Genomic DNA, 18,016 nt, shown 5'->3' with positions numbered 1-18,016 from the left:
CAATCAAAATGGCCAAAATAATGATTTTAAAGTGGTGAATATGACCTCCTCAAAAGCAATCTAATTTGTGGGAAATTTTGAAAATATTCTAGCTTTCAATTAGGCTGAAGAAGTATGAATCATCACTTCAGGGATTAAAAACTTTTATTTCAGACTCTTAAGAAAATATTTGTCATTTTCTGTCTTGATATCATACTTCACAGGGAGTGGTTTTAGTCATGAGTACTCATTTGGGGAGCTTCACAAAACAGATCATGAAAGGGAGAGAAATGGAAACTGGCCTGTGTGTTTCCTGTTATGTGCTAAAGAAATCTCATTTTTTCTTCTATTATTAATATCTAGAATTTCATAAACTGGCATTGTGGCTAACTAACACTTCAAAATTTTCATTTGTAATTTGTCATGTCTGTTTTTCCAAAGGATTCTCTATTTTCACACATAGAATTAATTATGAATATTTTGTATTCTGTATTAACAGCAAAGGTTTAAACATAGCTGGTTACCAGATGCAAGAATTTTTATGTCACTTGTGGTACTATGTCATTTCTGCCCCTGGGAGGCTATTATATCACTACTCTAAATCTGAAACTGATATCTTCCCCAGATTAATTGGGACATCTTGGGACCCAATTCAGAAGAGGTTTTATCTCCCCTGAATAGTGACATTGGTGACCCTGTGAATGGATCATTCTATTTTGGAGAAGGAGAAGGAGGTCTGAGAGCTATTAATCTACAAATCTATCCTCATGAAGAAGTTGAGGTTCAGGAGATCTTCATTGTTAGACTGAGCCTTATGAAAGGTGAAACAGAAATAGATCCTAAGGCAAACAACATTACACTAATCGTAAGTCATTATTGCTTTTCTTTCTTCTGAGATCTCTGTTGGCCTTGGTATTTATCCTGCAAGGCTTTTGAAAATTAATAATTATTGCACAGTTTGTCATTTGGCTTTTTTGTCCCTTGTACTACTTAGGTGCATTGTTACAGCTTCACTTCTTAAAAAAGAAGGCAAAGAACTTGTCAGTAAAAATTGGTATATAACTCCTGACCTGGCCCTCTTATTTGCAGATTTCTGTGGTTCTCTTTGGAGAGAGCATGGATTGGGTCCTCATTTCTAAATGTCTGGTTTTTGTTCATCCCTTTGTAACCTCTTCTTCTGCTCCAGCTATCATATATAAAAGAAGGGAGAGAACTGACTATTGCAGAGCAAGAGAAATGCAAAAATTTGTGGGAGAAGGTGGAGGGAGCTGGCAAAGACAAATTCTTGCTCTAGGGATACTGCAACTAAGGAAATATTTATAAGGCTTTTATAAGAAGCCCGCAAAACAATAAATCTTTCCTAGAAACTGGATTTTTTTTCTTTTTTTTTCTGGTCTGTGGAGTTGATGGAATTAGCTCCTATTTCCACAGACTCCTCAAGTTCTCCTTCAGGGACCTAGGTTTATTCCTTGGACTTGAATGTCCCACCCTGCACGCCAATGAATTGGCTTCTCAGTAGGCACTGGTGTTACAACTCAGTTGTAAGTCAGTTCACCATGAATTCTTGTTGCAGCTAGTGATTCACACAGATGGGTGTGGATGAGCTCTATCCCAGAGAGCTGAGTTTGCAAACTGGTAATGTTAGAAGAGTTTCTGGACACTAGCCCAAGGTGCCTGAGCATTTCCTGCTTTAATATCAGAATATTCAGATAGAGCATTTGAAATAAAACTGTCCTTTTCTTCCTTGGATAGTGCTGAAAACCTGAAAAGAGGGCATTCATACTTTCTCTGCTGTCTCTTGTATCCATGGGATATGTTTTCCAAATTCTTTCAAATTTACTCTCTGAACTGTGTTTACACCATTTATAATTTACAAGTTGTTTAAAGCTGAGTGGGGTTCAACTCAGTGAAGAGAATCATTGCAATTGCCTGAATTTGCTTACATATAACGTGTTTATTAATCCAAGCCTGAAAACTTTCTGTATTTATTGGCAACATCATATTGACTCCTGTTCAGTTTAGATCCTGCTTAAACTTACTTGTGTATCATTGTAGGATTTTCTCACAAAAGAGCAAGTTACCTATAGATATCATATAACAGTCTTGCTTTGTGTGCATGTGCGTGTTTGTGTGTGTGTGCACATGGGCTTGATATCACTCCCTTGTGATACCTTGATGGTCCTGCCTGCTAGGTTGGGTTTTTTTATTCTCTCGTTCTCAGTTCTAACTACTAATGTACTGTTGAATCTTCCTAAGAGGGGAAAACTCAGCAGGAAGAACTAATAAATATGTGCCCTGTAGCATCTAGCAATGAGGATCTCAATGGTTTGAACAAGAATGCAACTCACTCTGTATTTCTGCTTTTTGTTTGTTTATTTACTTTGTTTATAGATACAGAAGTTTGGTGATCCCAATGGAATTGTACAGTTTGCTCCTGAATCATTAGCTGAGAATAACTATACAGAACCCTCAGCAGTGGAAGGGCCACAAAGTATTACACTGTTTGTCAGACGAATTCAGGGTACTCTGGGAAACATAACGGTATTCTCACTCTTTTCCTAATAAACAGTATAATTTGAAATCATCCTCAGTACCAATGTATGGAGAAATATTTTTTGTGTGCCTTTCAATTGCTTGTTTCTCAAATTAATTTTTGAAATGTTGCCTTTTAGACTGAATTTAGCAAGGACTCAGTCCTAGTACTTGTGGTTTGGAGATTCAGATTCAGCCTCCTCTGGTCAGGAAAAAAAAAGAAAAACAGTACTGCAGTGCTTTTCTCTCCTTCTCTCTCCCTCTCCCCTTGTGCTTTTGATGGGAGAACAGAACAGAGCATAGTTACATAGTGAGCTTTCTTTGAGATCATCACAATTTGCTTTTTTCTAGGCTTACTTAAAGGTAAGAATCAGACTATTTTGAACCATCACTCACATTGTTTTTTACCTAAAGTTGTTTAGAATTCAGCATTTTAACACTTATTAATTTAATTAAAAATAAATCAATTAGTTAAAGCATCTGCTGTGTTTAATGAGAACTCTTCACCCCTTTCTGATGTGCGGAATCTTGGAAACAGGAAAACCAGCAAGAATAAGTTGGTGTAAAAATAGAAATAATTTCAAAAAATTGTTCAGATGTTCCATATAGTTTTACATAAATCTTCTGAAGATATACAAAGGAAATCTTTACATTCATAGTAGTGTTAGAGGAACAACACATGTTTTTGTAAGATAGTCTGTGTGCTTCTTTCTCTGCATACCTAAACCCACTTAAAACCAATCTGTTCCATATCCTATCTGTACTGACTTCGTAGGTAATTTTGATTTCTTTTGTTTTGTGCATTTTCTAAACTCATTTCAGGTTTACTGGGAAATACGTAGTGAATCTGACATCACAGGTGACTTTCTTCGGACAGAGGGATCCGTTGTCATTGCTGACCAGCAGAGTACAGCTGAGATAATTATCTGCCTGTTACCTGATGATGTTCCAGAACTGGATGAAAACTATGTGGTGCAGCTGATTTCAGTAGAAGGTGGAGCAGATTTAGACCAAGAGAAAAGAATTTCAAAGATCAATGTGTTTGCAAATGATGATCCTTATGGAGTTTTTGCCCTGTACTCTGATCAGCAGTCAGTATTCATAGAGGGAAACCTGGATCGGTATGTTCAGATAAATGTGACTCGGCATGCTGGGGCATTTGGAGAAGTGAGCGTTGAGTATCATATCATGTCTCATCATGAAGAAATGCTAATTGAACCTGAGAATGAGGTGGGATACCTCACAGTAAAAGACGGTGCCAGCTTTGGAGTGAAAAGAGTGCCAATAAGCAATCAGGTCTGTATTATCCTTTTAGCTCCTATGATATCGATTGTTTCCATTTGTGTTCATCACAATACATGTGTGCTGGAATAAGTGCTAAAGTCTCAATAGTATCCACTGTGAAGAAGCAGAAAAGAGAGTTTTAGTATTATCAATTTCCTATTTATGGAATAGAACTGGGTTCAAATATCACATTTTCAGATAATAATTGCAAAATCACTCCTATGCATGTGTTCAAATATTCAGTGTTTCCTTCTGTTATTGCTTTTTCTTACTATCAGTTCAATATTTTATTATTATATGTATGCAAATATTTTCTCAAGTTTCCCTTTTGGATTGTAAATAGTGATCTGTCAGTGCTGACTTATGAAGCAGCAGATAAATTTACCTGCAGTTCTCTGTGTTCCATGGTTGTTTATTATTATTATTACAGTCTTACATCCACACTTACGTTCTTTTACATCCATTTTACATCTTTTTAATCCTAAGGATTAAAATCAAGATGAGGCCCACTGTGTTAGATACAATTTATTAAAATGGCAATAGTTGCTCTACAAACTCACGTTCCAACAAACTGCTAGTAAATCACATTCACAATATTGATGTTTTAGCTGTATTTCTTTTGAGAAACGTAGTAAACAAAACACTTGTCTTGAAAACACTGCCTTTTGTATGCAAGTAGAACAAAATCTGCAGATTGTTCTACTTAATTCTTTGAACTGGTGGATAGCATGTTTTTAGTGGAATTAAATTTCTACCTTTTTAATTAAATTCTCTCTCTCAAAGGCATTTATTTTACTGGGCTTGAATTTTACTCTGGAACTGATTAATGTAAGCCTGGTTAGGGGAAGTGCCAAGGATGTGCCTAAAATATTAGGAAAAGCAAAGTCTGCTGTTCTGCTTATTCCTGAGGAAGCTGCCAATTCACAGGTCAGTAGACTGGCTGCAGTGTGACATTTCTACCACAGAAGAAAGGTATACACTTCATTACAAAGGTAGCTGCTATAAGAATTCAGTTGACTCCTTAAAGTTTTCTTCATTGCAACCAATTTAATGACTTACAAGACTTTTCCAGTTATTACGTCTACTGTATATTATCTTTTCTCTGATACAAATTCTTACAGAAATGTGTTAATAAAGTTTGAAAATTTCATCTATAAAATGTAAATAGTGTAAATATTATGGTTAATTTATACTTTTTTTAACATGAAATGGAAGTTCTGAGACTTAAAGGAAAATAACTACTTCTGGACAATGTTATTCCTTTAAGTATAGCAGCCCCAAAATAGATAACAGCATGTATGCAGCATTACGTGCAAAAAGAGATGGAGGTCATGCTGGGTTTTAATGCAGTTGACAGTACATTTGGCTAATCGCTGAGTGGGAAATTTTTAATTTGTCTACTTTCTATGAGAGTGAGAAAAGAGAATTTGCCTATTCTGATGTGGCATATGTGCTAAAGTTCCCTTTTTGTATCTCAGGCAAAGACAACAACATGCTGGGTTTTTTTCTCTTAAATTTTATTGACGTTTTTATTTCATGATTTTAATTGTCTTGAAGGACTGTTTTGTATTTTAATTTGTAATTTAATTTGTAATTGAACTTAATTCAAATGGTCTTTCTGTAAACATTGTTTACTACCATATATCCATTTATCATTGCTTTTAGAATGTGTGAATTATCCTTTCAGTCCCATTTGCTGCTCAAAGAAAAAGAAAAGTAGATCATACTAAGCACGAATAATTTTGTGAACAATGTCATGTGGCAACAACTAACTTTTCATTGGATATGCAATTAATAATTTCCTTTAGACCTATGTGTATATATGTAGTACTACAGCTATTGCCTGTGAGCATTAAGGACAGGTTGTTTTTTTTCTTTTCTTTTAAACAACAGACACAGAATGCTATATTCAGTGTTCTAAGTACTGAAATATCAGTCATACTGGTTCCTTTCCCCTGAGACCTAATTCTCAGAAATCTAAGATTTAGAAGTATTGTTAAAGAGTTTTGAAGGAAGTATGTATATCCATACACACATGCATATAGATTTGTACATACATACATCTATATGCATGCATAATTATTGTAAAATGCCTACTTTACAGAATATAGTACACTTTCATATATGTTATTGCCCATTTTTATTCCATTTTCTATAACAAAATCTACTATGATTCTACAGGTTGGCTTTGAATCTGTGATTTTACGACTTACAGACATTGTAGCAGGGACAGGCCAGGCTGTGATAACCAGAAAAGGAGTTTACGGCTCTGTAATAGTTAGCTGGATTTCAGGATACCCACCAGACCTAATCACTGACTTTGCTCAGCCAGGCAGTATTGCTCCTCCATTTGGTAAGTACTTGTCTGAGGAAACAGCTATGAAAGTTGCATAAGTGGTGACACTGCCTTTTAGTTATTTGTACCTCTACATGCTTCCTCTATTAATGAAGAGTCATTGGAACAAAATTGTATGGTCTAATTTTTATCTGTAAGGGATACGTTTATTTTATGAGCAAAAAAAGAACTAAGCTTCATAGATACATGTCTGGGAAGTAGGCACAGTGCTATGCCCCTGAAGGACAGATTTATATAGGAAAGACCCTTTATCATGCAGATTTGTTCTTCCTTAAAGGGAGTGGAATTGTGATTAAAGTCCCTATCTCAGCACATTCTCAGGTAAAAAGAGGATTCCTATTTAGTGATCTTGACTCGTGCTCTCTCTCACTCTCTTCCCTCAGGTACTGTTGTGTTTTCCTCTGGTGAGCAAAGTAAAGTAATTTCATTTCAGGCTACTCCAAGCCTAAATAAACCTGAGTCATTTGCCATCACTTTAACAGCAGTGCACACCAATGTGTCTGGTGGGGCTCGCCTGAGGTAAGGATATTACTTACAATTTTGAGTAACACAGATGCTGTGAAAATTATGACCTGTGTACAGGCATATACCTTATACAAATCCCTGTTAAATTATAGGTAGCTGGCAAGTTGTAGTGCCTTCTTTGATAAATTTGTATGTCTTGTCTCAGGTGGAAACAAGTGTCAGTACTGCAGATCTGACCTGATCAGAACTGAGGCTTTTCTCCAATTCCAGTGTGTTTCATATCACTAGGATCCAAGGTGCCTAGAATGTGTCTGGAATGATGGAGTCAGTTAAGAAAATGAAGAACCAAGATCAACAGTTGTAGCCAGGAGGCTGAAGAATGAAATCAACTCTTAATGGGTTTAATTAGTGCCCCTAAAAATCCACATTTAGAAGATCTTGGACAACAAACTTTATTTAAAATTAATAAAATGAAACAAGAAATGCTCTGAAAATACCTAATTTATATAAACCCCCCTTTTTATTCTTAAAAACAAACCCATTACATTTAATGTAGTTTTCCATCTCAGCTAAGTTGTTATTCTTCATTAGTTGTTATCTTTTCATTCTTTCTTACTCATTGATACCTAAAAGTGGTATAAAAAGAATGGACATAGAGTAACACTGCGTATGAAGAAAGGTATTGGCTTCACCATATTACAGTTACACTGGCAAATCTGAAGGAACTAAGGAATGAACTGGATGACTAAACTCCTGAGGCTGACCCCTTCTCCTAGGCTTGGCTGTCCTGTGGACTGGTGTCCTCACAGCACCTGTTGACCCTGTGAGTCAAATACCTTGAGTATACAAGAATGACCTTTCCTAGAAAACTTAAGACTACATTCCACAGGAGGTAAAGCTGACAATTATTTTGAAGGGTTTTTGTCTCCCTTAGTGGTGGAAAGGGTCTAGTTTGTTAACCAAAATCACTCACTGTAATTGTAGTGCCATTTGGTAGCCTCTAGCACTAAATGGGTCAGTTCTAGAGGTAAGTGTAAGACCCAACGTTTAGCAAAGAGTCTGAGTCTCTATGCTTATTTTCTAATAAGAAGGGGATATATTTAATGTGAAAAAAGTAGAGCTTAAATGGATATTGATGATAGGGCTAATTACTATGAGTAATGTTGCGGGGGGGACAGGTAGTATTTCAAAGCCCCATGGTAAGTTTTAAAATAAATTCCCTTCCTTCTCGAGCTTCCTGGCTAAAACTGTAGATCTGCTAGCATCTGTCTATTCCACAGTTTTCCCTTGGTACAGGAAGTTTGTTCAATAGTTAAAACTGGTATTACTCAGAGTGGCTGTATTGTGATGTATCTCCCCGCACTGTGTCCACAATAGAATGACTTCATACTGCCCTTTGCCTCTCTCTTTTCTCAGGAAGACCTTATTTATCCTTTACTCTGTATCCTGTGCTGACTCAGGATGCATTAAGCCTGTGGAGGGCTGTTTGATCCAATCACTGGAAAAACATTTGTCAGGGAACATCTTTACATCTTGCTTTGTATGGTTGCTATTTCTTCCCTCTACTGTTACACATTTTTTAAATCCAATTTCTTACAGCCATCATTGATTGCTCACTGGAAATTGATCTGCTTGAGTGTTTTACTTTTCATACTTCTTATTTCCTCTCTCAACTCTGATGTTTTCTGTTTCAGATCAGGATTTACAATAGCTGAAATTGAGCCAATGGGGATCTTCCAGTTTGCTCTTAACTCAAGATCTGTTTCAGTTGAAGAAGATGTTCAGGCAGTCACACTACATGTCCAAAGATTGTTTGGTTTTCAAAGTAATCTCACTAAATTAACATATCAGACCATTCCAGGAAGTGCCAAACCACTAGAGGACTTTATACCCATCTACAATGGAGAGCTTATGTTTTTACATTTTCAGACAAGTGCTGTGATAGAAATATCAATAATTGATGACACTGTGTCTGAAATGCAGGAATTGTTTTTTGTAAATTTGACTGCTGTGGAAATTCTGGATGTTCAACCTGTGAATCCTGCCTGGAGTCCACGTTTGAATCCAGCTTTCAGTGTTGCAACAGTTCATATCCTGGCTAATGATATTCTTCATGGAATACTAAGTTTGGGGCCGGAGTTTATTTATGTTGAAGAAGATGCAAACAACAGTACCCCCAATACAGTGATACTTCATATCAGAAGGACCAAGGGTTTTACTGGTGATGTTGAAGTGACTGTTAAAACCTTTGGGGGAATGAGTGCACAGAGTGGAGTAGATTCACACCCCTTTGGAAATGTTTATCGAAAATCAAACTTCACATGGGCAGTGGAAGGAGAAGATTTTGAGGAACAGTCAGTCTCTCTGACTTTGCTGGATGGAGAAAGAGAAAAAAAGGTGTCCATAAAAATTTTTGATGATGATGAGCCCGAAGGACAGGAACTGTTTTATGTTTTCCTCTCAAATCCTGAATATGGAGCTCAGATTGTGGAAGGAAAGGATGAATATGGATTTGGTGCTTTTGCAACAGTAATTATTGCAGGTAGTATTTTTTTCCCCTAGAAAATTTGTAAATACATCTGAATTCAACAGTAGTAAATAACTGTATGTTCTCATAGCAATTTTCATGTAAAGATTGGATTTCTATTTGATAATAAGCAGGGTATTCTATTCCCAAATCTTGAGTTTTCCAGATCAGAGGAAGCGTCTAATGCAGCAAACCCACCCTGCATCCCTTAGCAACATAGTTCAAAATACATTTATAGATGCTGCTTATCTCTGTCCCCTTCATGAAGGGAAAACGCTAAGCTTGAGCGTTTTTCTTGCAGATGTAGTAGCATTGCAGGCTTTTTTGTTTTTCTTTGCCATTTTGTCACTTTTACATTGTATGGGGTTTGTACAAAGTACAAAAACCAGTTTCTGTTTTCGTTCTTTGATACTATGCAGTTCCTATCTGCAGTGTCGTCATCCTCTGCTTCTGGGGATGGAGGATAGGAGTAGGCTTACATAGACATCAGGGAAGAATTTTTCTCTCAATCACTGCATTTAGCTTTTAGATATCTATCATCAGACTTATCAATTGAATATAAACCAATTTAACTACAAGATAGATTAAGTTTTAGAATCAAGTTGGGAGTTGGAACAGTTTAGGCTAATCAAGAAAATTATATGTAAGGTCCAACATATACTAGAAGTTTTGTGTATTTAGATAGTCTTAAAAAAACGAGGTGGATATTGAGAACCAGGATTAAACTGTGCTGTTGGATGAGTGTATGCAGCAACAAAAATTACGTATGCAAGAGCAGACCATACGAAACACATTCCCTTTATGTGCACCGTCTCTAGAGTTCACCATGCAAGTAACCAGTTGCCCGTATGTGCAACTGGAGAAGTATATGCATAGGCACAGGTTGGAATTTGAACTTGTATTGAATCCCACAGAAATGTATTAACATGCTCTAGAGTTACACCCTGAGTACAATGAGTACATAAAGTAAGATCAGGAGACAACTTACATTAAGGAGAAGAGTCAAAGCATGTATCTGCATTTAACTGTACAGATAGATACCACAGGGTAAATATTTGTGCATGCACATAAGCAAACACGCTGTTTCTGTTAATCTTCAGTATATATATTGACATTTAATAAGCACTGGGTGGGAAGTGGATTGCCTTTTCAACTGCAGGGTAAAGCCATCACTACTTGTAAGGAGAAATCCTTTAGCAGCAAGATTTAATGGGACACTGTGAAGACATTCGTTTCCCCTCGTTAACCCTGGGGTTTTTTCACCCACTGCTCTTTTGCTGAAGTTATTTAGATTCCCATGAGAACAATGCAGCATTTTGCAGCTCCCTAGTTACACACACTGAATTAAAGATGCAGGAGAAAAACTGATGTAACGATTTGGGAAAATGAATGTCTTCAACAACATTATGGGTGGGATGAATAAGAAAGCTAAAGTCATGTCCTTGGAAGCCCATCTTTATCCCATAATCTAGTATGGCAATGCTGTCCATCTAGGGGCATGCTGAGGCCCATTTCTGTTTGGAAAGAATGTGTTTTAAGGGTTATGGTAAACATAAAATAATAATAGCTGAAGTGATATCTCATAAGGGCATTATAAGCAAGGCATTTGGCATGGTTCTAGACTACTGTAACACCTAGTCTCTTGAAGTCAAGGGACACAGAATTCAGCCAGTTTGCTGAATGCTGGTGAAAATACAAGCTTATGTGCAGGACTCTCATAAGGAATTTACTTTCAAAAATACTTTTTCTACTGGTTAAAATAAAATTTAGAAACACCAACATTTGAAGTTGTAGATAAGTATGGAATGTAAATTAAGAATAGAAATATTAAAATAAATTTTCTTGAGGTGTCCCCAAGTGGTACTTTGCAGCATGCTTTTGATACCTGATTTTAATTTTTTTAGCAGTTATTCATATTAAAATTATAATGTAGTCTCAGCTTAACTTTCTTGCTAATTACTTTCATGGACTGTTTCCTGTATAGGAAGTGATCTCCAAAATGGCATTTTGGGATTCATTCCAGAAGTACAAAGCGGTCTTGTACTTGATGAAGACTCAGAAAACAGAGAGGTGCTGCTGATTGTCAGAAGGCAACCGAACAGGTGCAGGCAACAGCTGATTCAAGTGCTATTCCCACACTCTGTAGTATGCTGTGTTGAATCACAGAAGCTGCTGTTAATGGAAGACGTAATCATAGAGTTTTATAATAAATCTTTGCCTTTCAGCTCCTTTAATAACTTCCCAGAATTTGGCAAATGGGCTTTTAAGTTGAGAATGTGATTAGGTCTGTCACTATACTGTTACAAAGCAGAAATGGAAAAAACAAGTATTTTCCAACTTATACTGTAAGGCAGCAAGTGTGAAAGTTTTGCTTAAGGTAAAGTATTTGCACTGTTAAAGGTGTAACTCAAATTCTCATCTCCCTGTGTAATATAAGTAGGTATGAATACTAAAATGAGCAATGAAGAAGTTACCTAAGTGTCAGTACTATATTTATGTCTTCACTCACACAGATACTATGTTTTTTCTAATTAACACATACATATGTTGCACATTTATGTGTACTTTAAACAAATATGCTCAAGTACGCTAAGTTCCTTAAAGTTATAGGAAAGACAAATTCTGCCTTGCTTTCCAGATAAATGGTTACTATAGCATTAAGAAAAGTACTTGGGCACATCCCTGTCTTCCAAGCACCACTGTCCCTTATTCAGCTAATCTCATGTTTTCTGAAACAAAAATTGAGAATAATCTGGGTGTCTGTAATTGCTTTATTTTCTTCCTGTGTTACTTTTTGGTAATGTAAACAGATTTTAAAGGAAGGAATTTAAATAAAAAGAGAGAATTTTTCATCCTAAAGCAGTTTGTTCCCTAGTGTAAGTTTTGAATAATAACATAAAACATATGTTACCTTTATAGTTTATGTTTCCTAAAGCAATAGTGCTCTCCTTCAGTATGTGTATACTCTTTTGATTTGCTTATAGGGCTTTTGAAGATGTGAAGATCTTTTGGCGTGTGACCTTTAATAAAACAGCTGTTGTCCTTCTGAAAGATGACGTGAACTTGGAGAACGAACTTGTATCTGTGCTGGGAACTACTACCTGCATGGCAGGTCAAACAATGTGCAACATCTCCATTGAAATAAAACCTGATAATGTAAGTAATTATTGCTCATTTATGTACAGCACTATGATGTTGAATTGCAGTTTATCAAGATGAAAAAAACCTTCTGATCCAGAGAAACTGATGTGCAGTTTGAAGATGGCAACTTGACCTCTGCTCAGCTGCTCTGCAAACACGTGTTTATTTACAGGCTTGTACTACCTCCATTGTGACTGATAGAATTTTGGAAAGGAGATGAGTATTTAGTTTGAAGAGTAAATTGCAGATCTCAAATTTTTATAGAACAATAAGAAAAAAAGAGTGGAGTTATTTCAGTGAGATGTATATTTGTATACTGGACTTTTGTCCTTCACACAGTAAATTTTTCATCTATCAAAGCACTTTTCAGGGTGGCTTATGGAAAGCATATCCTGTAAGTAATAACATGTCATTCAACAAAAAACTTTTATTGGAACTTTTGCGTGCCTAAATCTAGCACAATGATCTGTGAAAACTACTCGACCATAAAGCTGCATAAGAATTTCTGAGTGTCTTAAAATCTGTCACTGTGCACATCCATCTTGTGAGTAGTGAAGTTCAATTTAGCAGCCATCATCCTCTAAAGCCATTTAGCATTTGTCAGTTGGGTATGCCTAAGCCTAAGAGTCTTGAGAGGCCCAGCTGGCACTCAAAAATGCAGACGTCATTGAATTAACACAAAGCACAGCATTCAGTCATTTTTATTGAAAAGAGAAGGAAAAAAATATTTCTGTGTGAACACCTAGTGTTTAGAGTAGTCCCTTAAGAAAGGAAGGATTAATGTTTGCCATTCTTTCAGAATGGAGAGTTTGAAACTTGACAAGAAATTATCCTAACAGCCAGGCTAGTGGCAATGCTGAGGTCTGGGGAATGGAAAATGACAAGATGAGAAGATTTCCATGTTTTTTCTGACTACATTCTAGAAAATAATGCAAACTGGACAATGTGGGAAATAGTGATTTCCCACTAGGGAACAGGGTACATTCTCTTGGTTCAGTAAGAGGGCCATTTTCCTTCTTCATCTTCAGATGTTATTTTTACATTACAGAGCAATGAATAAAATATATACATGAGTGGGGCACAGGCTGCCTTGCTGAGTAAACTGGAATTTTGAACCTGTTTAGTCCAAAGGAGTGATATCATTATTTAATGACAGCAGTGCAGCAGCTGCAGAGACATGCAGTTGTGCCACATGAAGCACAAGCGTGTGCCACTCTAACAGGTGCTAATGGAAGGCTAAATTTCCCTCTGGCATTCCAGTAAATTTGTGCCTGTCATCAATTAGTCAAGATCATTCCATTTAAAGAATTACTTAACAACAACTCAATTAAAAATATATGCTATTTAACCCCCCAAATATTTCCTAATTCTTCTTCCAGTTCTTCTTCCATAAGATAGCTTATAAATTAGTAACAAATACATTATGAAATGATGGAGTAATAAATATATTCAATAAATATTTTACATTTTTTAGGGCATATGGTATGACATATTCTAGCTTTTGAAAGTTTTTACTTAGTCAGCTGTACTGACTTCATTAGCTAGGAGCTGAATCCTGCTTTCCTAGAATTAAAGTAGGATTTAAAAAAATCCAGAGCTGAAACAAAAAGCTATATTTACTAAAAAAAAAAAAGGTCTTCAATGATCATCATTTTTTGGTAATGCTATTGTCTTGTAAAGAACTACTTTTTTTTTTGCAACTTTGCTGCTTCACAACTGCATGTAATAGATACAACTAACATATTTCCAATGATTTCTGGAATCTTAGTAATCAGATTTCTACTTCTAAACATGTTATGTTTGTATTGTAGGTACAAAATCAAAGATGAGGCAGAATGTCATACTGTAATTTAATACTGCTACCTTATGTTCGATAAACAAGCATTAAGAATGTAGAATTGACTAGGCTAATTCTCTGATATATGAACACTAAAATTCAATAGTCTGTATTTCCAGAATTTCTCTATATCTTAAGTCTCACAAAAGTCTATCAGATAGTATCTCTAAGCCTTGGGATTTTTGATAAATGCAGTTAAGCATTCAAGTCTACTGAGAATTGCTTGTAAAAACATGCATAAACATGATAGTGTTTAAGTAATAAGGCTGTATGTAAAATGTTTTTCAGAACTCTACTTGAGTTCAGTACTCAAATACAGTCAAGTTAAATGCAGTTTCAAAACTGCATTCTTAGACTTCTGCGCAGGTTTTTTCCACAAGTGAGTAGGTGTGTACATACCCTTTTGTAAGGCAAAAAGAAAATGAAAGAGCAAATTCTTCACAAGATGTACATCTATGTAAATCCATAATGTGGAATTTGGAGCTCTTGGAGAGTTTACTGTCACATATTATGGCAAATTTACAGCCACAATACATGTAGTATATAAATAGCTACTTTATTGCAATAAGTTCCATGTGAAAACCTGAGATTTCATTAGTGTACATAACAGAGTAGTGCCTGTTGCAATATTATGTTTAGGATATACTTCATTGTACTTACTGCACATTTCAGGAAGCATGCTTGTGGTGTTAGTACAAGTAATCCATTGTGCATACAAAATAATATATATATTTTTTAAAGCTGAAAGTAATTAGTAGGTCTTATAATGATATGAAAATCATTCCTCGTTTACAGGTACCTGAATTTGAAACATACTTTTTTGTTGAGCTGTATGCTGTAAGCACAGGAGCTGCATTGAACAGCAGTGCCAGATTTGCTTTTATAACAGTCCTTGAAAGTGATGCTCCTCGTGGTTTAGTATATTTTGCTGTGGGATCTCGTTTTGCTGTGGCTCATAAGAAGACAACTTTAATCAGTCTGCAAGTGCTTAGAGATTCTAGTACATCTGTAACCACAATGGTCAGCTACAGCATGCAGGTAAGACTTGTATTATTATTTTTATTATTTAACTTAATTTTATTATTATTTTTGTCAGTAAATCGTTGTTCATTCTCTAAAGTGACTGTAACTAGCATTTTTTCAGGAAATGGTCAAACATTTGCTGGGCCTATATGGTCTAGCTTCTTTGGTTTTCCCTTAGTAAAAAGACCTTGTTCTTATTGCATTGTCAAGAGTGATTTTGTCATAGTACCTTCCAGTAGCCTCAAAGACCATGGTCAGTCAGGCATTAAATACATTTCTTTCTTTGTTCTAATGTTCTTTTGAGACTCCAGTTTTTGAGGCTTCTTTCTCTGAAATTAAGTTTTTATCATGATGAATATGACTACAAGATTCAGATATCAACACGCTTGCTGTGTTAGGTCACACATTTATTGTTACACAGAGCACACTTAGGAAAAGAGAGAGAGAACTTTCATCAAATTTTATTCCATGTTCTTGAAGTACTAAAGTTGAAAATTGTTCTTCTGAATGAAAACCTCATGTTCTATAGTCAGTTTTATCATCCCCATTCATTTTTGTTATGTTTACAGCTGTAACACCAGGATCTTCTAACTGTTGACCCTTTTATCTCTAAATGAGTACCTCATTATTATTGACAGATGATGAAGATTCTCCTTTGGCAGAAGTAACACAGCTGCAAAAACATGTTTCCTTCCACTTCCTTATAGTTGTGAATCCAACATCGGGTCACAGGCTGCAAGAGGGATTCCTCCAAGTTTGCCATTGCATTGGAATTGTGCTTAGCCTGATCTACTTTGAATATGTGGGATTTTATGCCTAAAAGTTTTATTTCGGGGGAGGGTTATTGTAACAAGGCATTGTACTCACCTTTTATAACAAAAGGGTTTGCATTCTATTGTTATATTACATGCATATCTATTTTAACTGCTTAGGTTTACATGGTGTTTCCATGCATTTATTATACAGTAGCTGGCCAGTGTTTTAGTTAGATTGTGTGGTAACAAATTTTCACATTCTTTCCAGCCAGGAGTTCATTATAATTTAGCTGTTAAATGGAGAAGAAACTGCTACAGCCTGATGTATATTTAAGCTAAAATATAGGGGGCAATTACTTATCTGTTTGTATTTTTTATATAACAGCTCTTCTTTGGACATTTTTGGGTTTTAAGGGTGCATGGGCAAGTACCAAAGTTTTGGTACTATTGATACTTGTGAAATAAGAAGTCACGGCAGACAGGAAGTGTGAGGCACTAACTGGAAACAGATGTTTATCTCATTCCTACAAAGGTTTCTTAAACATTGCTCTTGTCACTAGTGCTTTTATTGCCACTTATTTCCCTGTTTCCTAATTCTCAGTTGGAAGGGATAAACAAAAGGAAACTTCTCACTGGAATTTACACAGATGATGTGATTATGGTATAGAGCAATTTTGAACAGATACACACTGCATTGATTTACCAAGTTGTCCAGTGAACTCAAAAAATGTCTGATTTATTCCATAAGTAAACTGATAAAAGCTAAATGTTTTCAAAAGGGGTCTAGTATTTCACAAATAAAAATCCTTGCTTTTTACAGTAGGAGACCTGTACTTAAGAGTCAGTATAAATCTGTTCTTATTAAATGAATAGATACTATTGAAAAATCACACATTTGAATAATAGCCCAGAATGTTAGTTTCCACTTAAGGAAAGTTTATTATATTACCAGATATAATATCAAGGTTATGGCAACTGACAAAAAGAGCAAGAATGTGAAGAATGAAACAGTATCTGCAAACCTCATGGAAGGTAAAAATAGTGCTGCTTCACAGGGAAATAAGGCCATATAGCATTCCTAGATAAGTTCATCTGTCTGCCTTGCATGTGTGTTCTATAGTGTTTGCTTTGCCTTTGGACCTAAATGGATTGCTCTTCTTTTAAGTATTTATACTGGGACTGAAAATATCATGAATTGCTACTAGTTTGGGCACAGATTTCCAAAACCTTTGCTTTGCTTTTGTTTAGTTTTTATGTATCTGTAATGCCTGTCTGTACCCTGAACTGAGGAACTTCATGCTGCAGACATAAACTTACATCAATCCCTCTGGAATTCACCTTACAGATGTGCTAACATTTCTATAATATCTATTCATCCAGAAAAGCTTTGTGATTTTTGTTCTGGAAAAGAAAGAGAGGGATCCTGTTTACTGTTGACAATATATATAAATCTTCCCCTAGGTTGTCACTGACTACAAGTGACAGATTGCTATTTCAGGGAGATATTTCATTTAATGTAATAGTTGTATCATTCTTAACTGCATTTTGAAAGAGGACTTCTTTTTTACACATTTAAATTTTACTCATTTAAAATATGTGTGTTCTACAGCAGCTGGTTTTGAACAATTGTATCTATCATAAAGTTACCAAAAACTCTTCTGGTTTGTTTTAAGGAGCTACAAAAACCTGAGCCTATTGGTCGGACCTTCATATCTCCAGCTGTGGCAGGACAAGATTTTGCCAGATCTGAAGGTTTATTGACTTTTGAACCTGGACAGAGAAATGTATTTCTGGAGGTGACCCTGACTCCAAAGACAGGATCTTTAAATCCATTTCCTAAACGTTTCCAGGTTGTACTTTCTAACCCCACAGGCGGTGCCAGAGTAGGTGACGTGTATGGTATTGCTAATGTCACCATTGTCTCGGATTTGGACTCCTTGCCAGTTTGGGGGCTGATTGATCAACTGCATCAGCCTCTTGATGACACCATTTTACGCAGAGTCCTCCAGAATCTGAATGTCAAAGTGGCTACAGAAACTACAGAAGAGCAGCTTACTGCTGTGATGCATATAATAGATAAGGTAAACCTTTCCTGCTCTTTCTTGAATGACCAAAGA

General features: G+C 35.9%; 1 protein-coding gene across 5 annotated transcripts in view; it reads left to right on the top strand.

Annotated features, from left to right (window-relative positions):
- The window catches only part of ADGRV1 (adhesion G protein-coupled receptor V1), a 297,036-nt gene that overhangs the window by 109,354 nt on the left and 169,666 nt on the right, over positions 1 to 18,016 (top strand). For 4 of the 5 annotated variants that reach the window (XM_030004616.2, XM_030004613.2, XM_030004614.2 and 1 more), the window contains 11 exons: positions 605 to 844; positions 2,371 to 2,520; positions 3,334 to 3,807; positions 4,579 to 4,722; positions 5,977 to 6,148; positions 6,535 to 6,670; positions 8,311 to 9,158; positions 11,128 to 11,245; positions 12,128 to 12,299; positions 14,917 to 15,159; positions 17,573 to 17,980. In XM_030004616.2, the coding sequence (XP_029860476.1) occupies positions 605 to 844; positions 2,371 to 2,520; positions 3,334 to 3,807; positions 4,579 to 4,722; positions 5,977 to 6,148; positions 6,535 to 6,670; positions 8,311 to 9,158; positions 11,128 to 11,245; positions 12,128 to 12,299; positions 14,917 to 15,159; positions 17,573 to 17,980 (3,105 nt within the window). Of the gene's footprint in view, positions 1 to 604; positions 845 to 2,370; positions 2,521 to 3,333; positions 3,808 to 4,578; positions 4,723 to 5,976; positions 6,149 to 6,534; positions 6,671 to 8,310; positions 9,159 to 11,127; positions 11,246 to 12,127; positions 12,300 to 14,916; positions 15,160 to 16,851; positions 17,407 to 17,572; positions 17,981 to 18,016 lie in introns of those variants that run through there. The other variant, XM_030004617.2, reaches the window with a different exon arrangement.

The sequence above is a fragment of the Aquila chrysaetos genome, chromosome Z (genome assembly GCF_900496995.4).
Source record: "Aquila chrysaetos chrysaetos chromosome Z, bAquChr1.4, whole genome shotgun sequence".
In the NCBI taxonomy this organism is placed as follows: domain Eukaryota; kingdom Metazoa; phylum Chordata; class Aves; order Accipitriformes; family Accipitridae; genus Aquila; species Aquila chrysaetos.
The sequence above is the reverse complement of the archived record's forward strand: the minus strand, read 5'-3'. Positions and strand labels throughout refer to the sequence as shown.